The sequence below is a fragment of the Anas acuta genome, chromosome 3 (genome assembly GCF_963932015.1).
Source record: "Anas acuta chromosome 3, bAnaAcu1.1, whole genome shotgun sequence".
Lineage (NCBI taxonomy): Eukaryota > Metazoa > Chordata > Aves > Anseriformes > Anatidae > Anas > Anas acuta.
The window spans coordinates 12,789,215-12,802,543 of record NC_088981.1 but is presented as its reverse complement, the minus strand read 5'-3'; the positions used below and the strand labels follow the sequence as shown (position 1 = coordinate 12,802,543).

At 41.1% G+C, this 13,329-nt stretch overlaps 1 protein-coding gene across 3 annotated transcripts in view; it reads right to left on the bottom strand.

The window, feature by feature from the left end:
* MACROD2 (mono-ADP ribosylhydrolase 2) overlaps positions 1-13,329 on the bottom strand; it is an 854,218-nt gene that overhangs the window by 37,780 nt on the left and 803,109 nt on the right. For all 3 annotated transcript variants that reach the window (XM_068675719.1, XM_068675720.1, XM_068675721.1), the window contains 2 exons: positions 11,643-11,705; positions 8,188-8,256 (listed from right to left, as the gene is read on the bottom strand). In XM_068675719.1, coding sequence (XP_068531820.1) covers positions 8,188-8,256; positions 11,643-11,705 — 132 coding nt within the window. The remainder of the gene's footprint in view (positions 1-8,187; positions 8,257-11,642; positions 11,706-13,329) is intronic.

Genomic DNA, 13,329 nt, shown 5'->3' with positions numbered 1-13,329 from the left:
CACTAAAAATCTTCAGGGAATTTGTCAACATTTTACAACAAACTTTAAATGCATCGAGTGAAATTCTGGCTTCACTGAAGTCTTTGACAAGGCCTGCGGGATATCAAGCAAGCCAAGGTTTGTACCACCCCTAGTCCTCTATTCTGAATTCATATAATCTTTTTTTGGTATGATTTAGTTGCACGTTTGCAAATGGTACTTTACTGACTAACACGGACTCAGAAGTCCTCTTCCTTAAGTACCTTGCAGCGAGGGCCCTTCAAAGAGCCAAAAGTGTGATATTACCTGCTGGGGGTGGGAGAGGTGCACACTCCTCTGTCCCATATGGTTCTTAGAGATATCTTATCCAGTGCTGATTGCACAGTACTTCATACTGCCAGACCTGTGCCTTTAATCTCAGTCCATAGGTGCCACCTTTCCTCCCAGAATGAGGAATGACTCCAATTTCATGCAAAAATCAATCCGCAGCATCAGAGGAACAATTACGCGCCTTGGTCAATAGCAACAAATGGAGTTTAAGGAGCCTTGTGCTTCGCTGATGTATGTGCCCCCTCACATTGCTTTTCGTTGTGCAGCACCAAATAGCTTATGGCAAACTACAGTTCTTGTGCAGCATGAGGAGTTGTCTGCACTTCCATCCCTGGGCACAGCTGGAAGTCTGACCCTACTGCTGTGCTCAGTGCCAGCGTTAGGCACCACAGCAACAGACCATCCGTGCTGTTTGGCCCGTCTTCAGACATTCCCATACCTGGCTGCGCACAGTTTATTCTTATGGGATTGCAATTTAATGTTGAACTTTCATTTTGGATGTAAAGAGTTTCCTAATTGTTCCAGGGTTCGAGAACGCATTTCAGTTGCACAGGATTCAAAATTATTCCAGGCAACATAAAATGTTCATTTTGCACGTGTTCTTTTTTGTCAAGCATGTTTCTGAAAAAAGCAGAACACGGGCAGGAGCTGCTGCCTCGCTGAAGGAGCCTGCGGTTCCTATTTCAGCAGGAGAGATCAGTAGCTGCATTAGCATGTAGATTCTGAGTTTCAAAATCTTTAAGGTCAAGACCATATCAAAGATTTCTTCTTTTCAAATGCAAATAGTAGATCAAATATTCAAGCCAAAAGGTCCAAAGACAGATTTACTTTTAGGATTAACAAGAATAAAATAAAGCAAAGGAATAAACCCAGATTTATGAAGAAAATCTCAGGCAGGCAAGAGTGAAAAATGTAAGATTAAATGCACGGGTCAATAAAAGCTGGTCCCAAATTGGATATGAGGCAAGAACGCTGCATCTGTTTCAGTTGGCAAGCAGTGGTGGGAATCCCACAAATGCTGACTAAATACAAGTTTCTCTTTGAAAGTTTTCAGTAGAGTAGCAGTATTGCTCAGGAAGAGGTGGTCTTTTGTGCTGACTTAGCCCTCTAGAGCCATACAGAACTGGGCTTAGGCCAGTACGATAGTCCTAAAAGACCCCATGTCCGCACAAGCTCTGGACATCCCTACAGCCTTCATCCATCACCAAATGGCTAACTACGATTTTTTAAATGGTATAAAGCAGTGGTATAAATGGTATCAAGCAGTGTCATTCATCTCCTAACACAGCTATTCATCTGTCAAGTTGCACCAGAGAACCCTAGTGAGGGTATCATTTCTCAGCAAAGTATGCTTATTTTTTTGGTGATGTACATGGGGCACCATTTGCTTTGGGGCTGTAAAGGGTCAGCATTCCACCAGGCGGGACTGAAAGTAAGCAGTGCTTCTGATACTGCATTGTAGCATGGTTCCTGGTGTCATCACTGATCACAAACAAATGAACCAAGCACGACATTTAGTGACATAAATAAATCAAAGATAGGCCACTTTAATCTACTGCACATAAAGCAATGAAGTGCTTGTGAACATCTGAGCGTAAAACCCATGAATTCCTTCAAACCTGCTTTTACCTGGTGGCTGCTTTACCTGCAGCGGCAGTATCCACGTAAGGAGGCTCACTGACCCAGCTTGCTCTGCACCCCTCCATTGTATTGAAACAACTATCTCGTGGGGTTGTGTGGCTACACAGACATGGGAATTAACCCCAGCCTTTAAAAACTCTTGGAGAAAATATTTGGACATTAAGTAAGAGGGTCAGAATACTCACCACAAATATTACTGTTCTAATACACCAACTGCATGTTGAACTCAGCTCCAAGAAAACTGTGTAGCTTGCAATAAGCTATCAATCCTACCCTTCCTGCCAATAATCAAACACTATTTTGTATAAAGACTGCATAAACCCCACTGTTTTTCCATGTCATTCTTTTTTTTTTTTTTTTGACTGTACAAAGCAACACAGCTCAAACAAAATTTTGCAAATGCTTAGGAAGAGGAGAAATGGTAAGATCTGAATGTTAAGTGGTTTTAATGATCTTTTAAAATTCACTTCCCCAGCTACTCTCTGTATGGCTTATTTACTGAGTCATTTCTAATGTGCAACACACCTGGGTCCTGCACACAGCATAGATAAATCACCACATTTTAGGGAGCTGTAAGACGATTAAAGAGGGAAAAAGCTGGCCATTATGAAAGAAGAAGGTTCAGTGCATTTTATTTTTTAAGCATGATACTGTGAAAAATGACTGGAATATTTCCAGAGTGAAAGAAATCAAGCAGGCGTCTAAAATTACAGGTAATGGTGTGCACGGAGGCTGCCACATGATTAGAGTATTCTTTTGCCTCATAAACCGAGGAAAATGTGTTAAAATGAAGTACTATAAAATGGTGATTTATAAGAAGTTAGGGAGATATTCTTGAGCTTTGACTTTAAAATGTTATTTTTATATCCACCAAGATTTCATTTTAATCTATCTTTATGACGGATTAGATTTATTTGAGCCCAAGTTTATACGGCTTGGTAAAACAGACCTTTTTAGGTGCAACAACCTGTAGAGAGATTTTTGCAAGTGTTCAGGTGATACAGCAGGCACTTCATCTCCCCGGGTGGGGTCCAGCGGGTAACACTCCCACTCGCTCATGCTTCCAGCTGCCAGGAGGGCATCTCCTCTAACCTCCCCTTCTGTCCACAAGAGGCATTCAAGGTGCAGTTGGTAAGATAACCGGGCACCCTGCTGCTGCCGCCAGGGCAGGGCCCGTTGCGTGGGGCACTGGGTAAGGAAAACACTGAGAAAAACCTGGCAGTCTCAGTTAGACCCTTCCCAGGAGAAGGTGCTGCCCAGCTGAAGGTAGGAGAGAGGAGCTGCAAGGAGTAGGTGCTGGTCGGACTGACGGGAGCGCAGCTGGATGGCTTCGGGTCAGCTAATATTTAAAAATAAGTAGGATTTAAATAAACCAGCTAAGCAGATTAGTGTCAGCTGTTGCAGCTGCCTGTGCAGGCGAATGGTAAAGCAGAAATACCTCTTGAGTAGTTTATGGCCTTGACCCTGTCTGGATGCACAACGCTACAGATAGGTCAGATTGAAAGGAAAAGTGAGTAACCTGCATCACGTACAGCTCGCACTGACCATTACCAGGGTGCTAAGAGAACAGGCATTTGGTGAGATGCTGATGGTTACATAGCTGGTTGAAAATAAAAACAAATGAATAACCCCCCACCACCACACCATTTAGCATGCGTTAGCCAATTTGCTTTCATGGAAATCATTCTAACCAAGGGAGAGAAAAATGTTATCCCGGCAGCTGGCACGCGGAGCCACAGCTACGGTTGGGGGTGTTGAAACTCTTCCATTTAAAAAGGTTCTTTCTCAGTTACCTATAATTGAAATTTTTCAGGCTGAAATTTTCCAGGCCTAATCATAGCCCAAGGGTAAAGTAAAAACATTTCATTGGTGGCTGCTGAGCGCTCAGCACTTCTGAAAATCGGGTCATTCATTCAGATGTCTTAATATATACTTAAGAGCTGATTTTAAACACCTCTTTTTGAGCACACTGACCTTCCAGTCAGTCTACTTCACCCACTCATCAATGTCTAATTTATGCCAATTTACCCAGCTCCCCTGGATTTGAAATGCTGTATCTTTCCGTTTATCCCTTCTCAATCATTTATGTCTTTAGGACACCGAGATTTTTCCATGGTGAGAACTACAGCTGGCCAAACAGGAATTATATATCCTGTATGTTTTACACGCAAGATACTTGCAGGCTTCTGGGTTGCACAAAGTGAGTTTTTAGGGCTCGGCTCTAGCCAAGGCATATACCTAATACAGTCTCTGACAACATAAACTCTCCAGCTGACTGAACCTGACTCCATTTCAGAGAATGTAGAAAAATAGTGACTTGCTTTAAATGGCACTCCCGCAGGAGCGCAGACTTTGGTGAACACCTGGAAATAATTAATCGCTGCTTTATTTTTAAAATTAATTAGCATATGATTTAATTTAGTTGACCTTCAAATGAAAATTCAGTTCTTATGAGGTGCTAATGAATTAAAATCAGTGTATTGTGCACAGAAACTTTCCCGTGATTACATAACGGGGAGTTCATTCTTTATCTGTGCTAAATCCATTTCCTTTTAAAACTTTTCTGCCAGAAAGCCCCATCGTTAAGTCAGGTTAAACAATAATCGGTAGGACAGGTATATGAGAAGCAAAATGAAGAACACACGCTCTCTCACACAGCACTCGGTCCATTTAAAACGAGTTGGTAGTCCCAGCACAATCTTGTGTGGACAGGCATAGCAGACTGAGCGCAGCCTGTCTGATACGTGTTTTATCTGCTGCATAAACATTAATGGCCTTAATCACTTTCTTCTGTCCTTCCACTCCATAAAGAGGAGCATCTCTAAGTTGAAATACGCTGTGTATAAAGGATCTACTTCCATATGCACAGTAATGAAGCACTACGAAGGTGCTGCCGAGAGGTGTCAGCTCTCTCCTCAAGAGCTAATAGATATGCATGCGAGTTTTCAAGGGTAAAATTGCAACATTTCTTTGCTCTATTTCCAGACAGTGGAAAGAGAAGCTTGGCACAGGCTGTAGTAAGAGGACACCTCCACAGCATAACATGAAACATCTTGATATTCTTGTAATATGACTATTCTGCTTTGTTTCCTGAGGACGGGGCACTCGGGAAGTTCTGTCTGTTCAAAGGCCATATGTGAACTGTGCCCACGTGAACTTTTTTTTCTGGACAGAATGTCTTATGAATGACAGGAAAGATAAGAGCACACAATAATGTGGGACATGTAATCCCACAGTAGATTTTCGTTTTTCATCAAAGCTCCTCAAAGCATTATTCGTGCACCGTTCAGCACATTCTATTATGAGCTGTACTTCCCTTTTCCCATCCTTCCCCTTTCGTTTAAATAAATAAATAAAAGGATAAAGAAGGCTCCAGTTAAGAAAAAATATTAGAACTTCATGATAGCAGAGATGCATGTGCTTCAAATGCCCCTTGGAAGAGAAGAAAATTAACACTTGAATAAACTCCCAACAAGTTAAAGTGCTCTCCTGACTAGGAACATGTTCCTGAAGAGCGTGAGTTCCACTAGAGCGTGAATTGGTGTGAGACCTACAGTTTTTTGCCATGGACCCTACCAAAAAGTGTTGAGCCGTGCTACTGTGGGACTGGTAGAACCTTCTTTGTGACAGTCTGCCATTCGCAATATTCATTGAAAGCTATGATAAAAGTCAACACAGAAATCATTCTAACCAATGGAGAGAAAAAAATTTCACTGTATCTGGCCTGCCAAGCCACAGTGTTCAGGCTGAGAGACAGCGAGATCCGTTTTGAGCAGCCGCACGTTTTAGAACAGAAAAGAAGCATTTCAGTGTGCTCACTATTTTCTGATCCCAGAAATATGTGGGGGAAAAAAGGGAGTGGAAAAGTTACTAGCTGATGCTAATCCACGTCAAAATACTCATTTCTGTGCACTGGCATTAGAGAGACTGCTGAACTGCCACAGCAGGCTTGGAAACCTCCTATTCTGAGTGGTTTGAACCATGCATTTTGGAAGTTTGTAGCCCAGACTTCTTCACCACAAATCTTTTTCCATGGTAATTAGATGAAAGGAATAGAAAAACATAATTGCTTTGAATGCTTTACATCCAGGTCATTTAGTTGAAGATAAACTACAGAAATTAGTATGTTCCAGAACTTGGCAGGTTTTAGCTGTGTTAACTCAGTGGGCAAACAATTTGAAGGCTGAAATTTATTTCGGGAGCAGCAGGTGTTTTCAGAAATGCCAGGATTTTGTAAAAGTGCCATTTCCCAAGCAGTAGCAAGTGTTTTGTAACACCGGTGTTCAATGTTAAACCAACTCAACATCTGAAATCTGAAAAATTGAGAATATGCTAATGCAAATAAGGATTGAAACAATGGTCTGATGGATGAGGCAGTCTCGTTGTTCAAAACTCTTGGTTTTCCCTTAAGCAACTAGCAATCTAATTCTGAAACAGGCTTTCCTCCCCAGCATTCCTTCCTTTGTACTAGCATGACTTTACACACAAAATATATGGAGGAGAGTCTGTCTCATTCCTTTTCCCCTACTGGATGCTTTCTGTTTTATTTTTGAGGAGAAGTAGGACATCCAAGTAAAATGACCTTTTGGGCTTCTCAGGTCACCATCTCTTCTTCTGCCAGCCTCTTGAGAGAAGAGGAGAAAACATTATTCTCTTAGAATACTATAGGAAAAGCGAGAGGCATAACACAAAAACAGCTACTTTCCCGAGAAGAGGCAACTAATACAAAAGGTCAAAAAACTGGAGCATCAAAAACACACACAGAGATGGTCACTGAACAGCATATCAGAAGGAACGGGTGTCAGTCATGAGCAAGCACTCAAAGCACTAGCAAAACATTTGTATCTTTGGTAAAGACTGCAAACAACAAGAAATCCTAATCCAAAAACCCACTGTGGGCCCCACATTACACAGCATCAAAAAGCACATCCAATGGGTGATCACATAAATACAGTATACATAAAAAGGCCAAGTGTCAGTGAGAAAAGAGTGATGAGTGACAGGTAATTGCCAGCTATGGCTGGGGCTGAATCTATCAGTATTCCTGCCTTAAACTAGCCTTGCCATGACCTTAATCTGTGAAGATATCAATAGCAAAAGCCAGTACTCTGGCAAGGGTTTGAGGGCTTTTTTTCCACACAGTACCAATCAATCAGTTGAGAGAGCACTTAAATCAACCTGTGCAAGGCTTTGAACTCATAATCAGGTAAGTATGTGGGCTCTCTAGCATGTTCTTTTGGAACAAAAGGGCAAGATCTCACACCCCATCACACTTATCTAGAAAAATGAGAAGAGAGTTAAGCAGTGACACTGAATTAAACATTCAATCTTTTAAAATAAATAAGTTAATGGATGTTAATAATTATGTTATCTCAGTAAAATGCATTAAAATTTTCTATTAGGCTTTCTTGAAGGCTGTACTGATGGACTGCATTTATTATAGATAGCACAACTCCTGTTTTGAATTACCAGTAGCGAACATTTTATAAATCACCCAGGCTTTTTCCTGACACCCCCCTTTCACCCCCCCCCCCAAATGCCAAAAACCATAGAGCGGCACAAGCAATTAATAGCATGATATCATAACAGTATCAAAAACGGTAGGTCTGTGCACTGGTTCCTATCTGTAAACCAACAACTCCACAGGAAAAATCTCAGCTTGAAACATTTAAATTAGATCATCTCTCTTTCTTGTTTCCTAAACTCCCTGTCATTTGGCCCCGTGACACTTTCAAATATTTATCACAAACTAAATGATCTGAGTGCCCAGCACAGTCTGCACAAGATAAACATTACCTTCTCCCTCTCAATTATGACTTCAACTCCTTCTGTCTCCTCTTGATGTGTTTATAGCTATTGTGTTTTTCTTTCTCCCCATCAGGAGAGCACTGAATAGGGAGCTAACACAGCTGAGATAGATGTGCACGCTTAACTTTACGCGTGTGAGTCATCATGGCGAGCCCAAGCTTCAGGCTAATTTCTGACATGTCATGTATGATATTGCAGCATTACCTCCGTAACAAGGGGACTTAGGAATTCATGGCATCTCTCCTACCAGCACAACAGCTGGTGCCAAGTAGTTTTATTACAAAGACTTTTGTAAATCAAAATCCAAGCATTTACCTATTTCAGTATGGTTTAACTGTGATTTTAGCAATTTCCAGACAAAGAAAAATACAGCTTTATGAAATGTCCTCTTGGGATTGGATATTTTGCAATGTAATTTACAATCTGTACCTTTATCCTCACACGGCTCTGTGGCTTCTGATGATGATAGGCTGGCTACAGCTGAAGGTTTTGTCTCATCTATAAGAACCAAGGAAATGAAAGAGACGTTATTCATTAGAAGGCAAAATGATGAACTGGTTTACTGAAAAAAAAAAAAAAAAAAAAAAAGGCATTACACCTTATCTGAGGCACGATACTATACTTGAATTTGATTTTCTGGGCTTCCATCCATTCACATTGTATTCACTGGCCATTACTGGTCTGATTGTCTTCCCTAAGCCAGGGGTAAACTTACATTACAGTACTGCCAGTTCAAGTCCATATTTCAATTTCCCATAATAGAGAGAGAGGAACAGCTATCAATTTCATGAATAGGCTGCTGTTGCTTTTTGCTTTGAGATTCCTTTTTTCATTTAATCCATCTATTTTGAGAAAAAAACAATTAAGCCATTCTTTAACTTTAATCATGTCCTTGAATCCCATTGGAATCAAAATGATTAAATGCAAACGCTTTCCTGAAAACAGAAGCTTTCCTGAATCAGGCCCGAAATTTACCAAGTCCCTGAAAATCTGTGGTGCATAGATGTTGAATGTCAAAGCACACTGCTAAAACCATGATCTTTAATAGATTAAATTAGTAATTAGTACCTGAATTTAACAGACTTTTTTCTCCTTCACTGTTGCTTTTTCTGGGCATTTTTTTTTTGTAATCTAAAACCTTTGGAAACCTGCTTTCATTTTTATTCTTTCTTTTCTTTCACTGGACTTGCCTCTGGTGATTCTGACCCTCTCCTACACCCCACAATATAGTCATTGAGTATTTTTAACAAGCTTAAAACAAGAGCTCTGAACCACCTGCCATTTTGTTTTCCACATCTTAACTGTGAAGTTCACTGATGATAGGGTAGAGGGCAGATTATTAAAAAAAAACAGCAATGTAATATCTGAAATATTTTAGGCCAGACTTTGTATGCTATAACTGGCTTTTTCATGTACTATGTAATAAGAACATATAAATCTTTATGTAATGGACTGGCTTAGACTACAGTTTCTATTTTTTTTCTCCAACATTTTCTTTTACGATATTAAAGTAATGATTTGTGATTTGTCACACTCAGATGAAGGTTATGCCTTTTAGTTTAGAAAACACAAATAAGAACTTGAACATTTGAAGAGATTGCTCCTTACAATTATCTTTCATGGCGTTTAGAACTGTTTTAGCCATACAACCATGTATCTTAGAATATCGTGTCATTTCCTACCGCCAGTGAAGGGAACACAAGCAGCAACCCTAGAAATTCCTGATGATGTTTTGTCTCCCCAGTTGAGGAATGTGGAAAGTGGCAGCAATTCATCAGCTGAACATTACTCACTTGAGGTAATTGTTCACCTCTCTGTTCTTATCAGTAGGTGAACCAGTAGCGATAAATGTTAAGTCAAATAATTTTTTTCTTTAACGCTGTGTGCTTGTGTCTGAGGAGGTGATTCATGTGTAGGAACAACGCTGTCTTTAGGCGAGTTCCTGCAATATGACATTTTCTGGATCTGGGACTTAAAAAGTCTCGATCCTTTCTTTGACACTCTTCATGAGAGTAACAAAACATGACTACCAATATGAGATAGCACGAGAGCATACACGATCTCTCTGATAAACCAGGTCTGACAGCTACTAACATAACAAGTCATAATGACAGTTTTGGAAAAGAAAGAAAAAAAAGAAAAAAAACACAATGCATTTAACACACCTCCAGCAGCAAAGTAATAATTAAGAGATGTGCATTCCCCTCACTTCTCTGGGGAAAAATGAAACGTATCACAATCACTCCAGCTGTTTTGCAAATCAAAACACCAAGGAAATACACATACCATCAGAGTCAATATAGTTGACAAGTACAATGGGCTATATTTGGCATCTATAGACAGTAACATAACTGAGTTTAACAGGAATCTCTGCAGCTGGAGTAATTCTGAGCTAGGAGCCAAGCATTATGTGGTATAGTTAAAAGCTCTGCATTGCTTGAGCAAAGAGATCACCCTGCCTAGCAAGAGATTAAAACAGACCCTGTATTCAGACAGGTCAACTCCTTCCACACTTCTGCCCGACCAGCATAACAGGAAAAATCCAGGAAAGGAAACATCCTTCAGCGTGTACAAAATACCCCAGTATGTTTATCCTGGGGAGGATAAAGGGCCCCAGTCCAAAGCTAGAGTGCTGTGTGACTGTGTCCTCACCTCACACTGCGTGCCACGCGTGGGGATGTAAAGAAGCAGAGATGAAGGCAACACAAAATACAGAGGGACTTCAAGTACTTGAGGCCACCAGCATCAGCTGCTAACACACGGCTGCAGAAGACTGCCCAGGGGAGTGCAGGGAGAAATGCTGTGCTACCACACGCATGGTGCTCACCGTGTGGGACAAACAAGGGGCCCCATCAAATGAGCTCCTCTTCTGGAAGGAGCCAAGATATAGTATGCAAAACAGATCAGACAAGGCTCCAGGCTTCCTATTTTTTTCTGCTGCATTTACTGGCTGGCCTTCTTCAGCTCAGTTTTCCACATATTTATAACAATCTTTAAGTCTGATTAAAAAGATATCTCTCTATAAAAATCTTTCATGCTCTGTGAATTAAGGTGGCATCCTGCACTACTATGAGCAAAAAATAACCAGGAAACATATTGTATTGCAGGTAATGCTACGAAAAGAAATCCTAGGAAAGAAGGGTATTTACAGGCATTTTGATTGCTACATCAGCTCTGTTGATAGCTGCTTAATTCTTAAGTCTTTTGCATTGAACAGAGTTGGGCACGATGGAAAATATAACTAGAAATGAAAGAAATATAGAAAAACATCTATTGCAAACATGGAATGACATTGCATTTTAAAATACTGAACTTGCTACGTTGTAATATGTAATTTATAATCATGCCATCTGCAAAATCCACTGCTCGTGAACTCTGGCATTTGTTCACAGTATATGTAATGTCTTTCTGTATGGATTTAAATCTTCATAACCCCAGAGACTTGTGTAGACAATTTATTGAAACCTGAAAACTTCAGAATTATGGTTCTCCGTACAGACAGACTGCTTCCACCTTTCCCAAATTTCTTCCCTGCCCCATGCTCCTTCCCCTCCTTCCCCCCTGTCCCTCCTTTTTTGTATTGTATGCAGAGTGCTACTCTGGTGTAGACAGAGTAGTAGAAATATTTCTCTCTAGTTAGAGGATCAGGTAGAGGTAGTCCGCTTTAAAGAGGGAATGTGGGGCTGGTAGGTTAAGGAGGGAAGTCTGCATTCCTGCATTGCAATTCATTTGTTCATAATGAATGGAGTTGTGGTCTATAATTGCATGAGCTCAGAGCTAATCTAGTGAAAATCTACAAGTGTGTTCCCTCAGTAGCATTTGACAAGGATTATTGTTCCAGGGTGGATAAAACCTCAAAGTCCTTTAAGAAACTGTGCACTAACCTGCTTCTCGGCTCGGGCCCTCAGTATCTTCCACGTTTTGTTTTTCCTCTGTGCTGTTACCACCTATCGAGAAAACCACACAACAATTAGTTATGATGCATCTGTTTATTGATAACAGTAGCAGCAATATTAATTGTCACCAATGCAGCTCAAACTGCTCATTTACAGCAAGGCCCTGTGATAAAAGGGAAGAGAGGAAAAGGTAAACTGAACAAATGGCAAGCATAACCAGCTACATTTAAAAGCATCACATTTCCAGCTGGGGAAGAGAGGTTAGATTAAAGATTTTTACCTTAGTAGGCACATGATAAATATCTGTACACAAAATAAATGTATCTTTCCCTAAACACTGTCTGCAATAGATAAAATTGTTGCTTGATCTTATTCTATTTATTTTCTAAAGATTTTTTTTTCTAGGATTATTTTCCTCCAGTAACATTTCCACAAGAGCCTTGAAGTGGCTGTGCTTCAGATTGCAGAACCTACTTTAATAGCTATGGAAGGTAAGAGGAGGAGAGGGAGAATTGCCTGAATTTTATTTTAAAGCAAAAGGCTCAATGCCACTTAACATAAAGTATCAAAATGCATCACAAATGACTGCAAAGGAGAGGGCAAAATAAACCACAGTGAGATTGCTAGGATTTAATGCATTTTCCCCCTTTTTACATTCACATTCATTCCCAATTTTCTCTGCTACTTTGCTTTCGCATTCATTATCCATTTTCCTCCCTCCAGCACCCTTTCTGAAGGCAGGTACCAAACAGTGAATTACCACAGAGAAAAGTAATACCCTGGGGGAAGCCAGACTATGGACACCAGGCCAAGCTCTCTTAACCTTTGCTTGGCCTGCTCAGAAACGTATTGGGAAATGTGTACTTTCAGTGATGGAGAACACTCTTTTAGCTTCATAACAACATCAGAGGCTGCCGTGCAGCAGTCTGGATCAGATGCGATGGCTGTGCTCCCTCTCTTCCAGCATGGCGAGAAAGACGGCGAGGAGCAGCTGACTACCAGCCCTAATGAGGCATTTGAAAAACTGACTGCTGAGCATATACGCTGGGAGAAAGGAAATTCATTCCCGGGCCTGTAAATGGCTTGATAATGATACGCATATTTTTTGCTGTGATCTTTTCTGGCTCCTGGGTTTTTCTGATTACAGCTTCTCTAAAGCAACACGGTTGAAGTTCTTCGCGCTGCCACCTTGCTTTTACTTAACACATGGTGTCTGTTGAAGAGAACAGCAGCAGCCCAAATGCAATTAGGTGGATGGAAGTAAAACAGAGAAAGTGTTTTTCAGAAGCAAGCGTGCATCTCCTGGTTGCACGCTGCACTCGGCTAAGATTTAGAGGCTGAGGTATGATGCTCGCCCTCTCTCCAGCAGGCAATACATCTCGGCATCCAGCAGATGGGACTCGTGGAGAAGCATTTCCTGGCCGGCCCTGCACAGAGCTGCTCTCAGAAGAGATGGAGCGAGAGTTTCACACCCTGCCCGTGACCAGCGAGGCAGGCAGGGAGCAGCTGATGGCCATGGCTTGGGCCTCCTGTCCGCCTGGTAGCTCTCCGCCCTGGCTTTAACTAGCCTTAACGGATGACTAGAGATTGTCGTTTCTTACGACACTAGTGGGCTCTAACCTGTAAAAAATTGCATTACATGGATGACCAAAAGGGCTTGATAAAACCAGCTGGG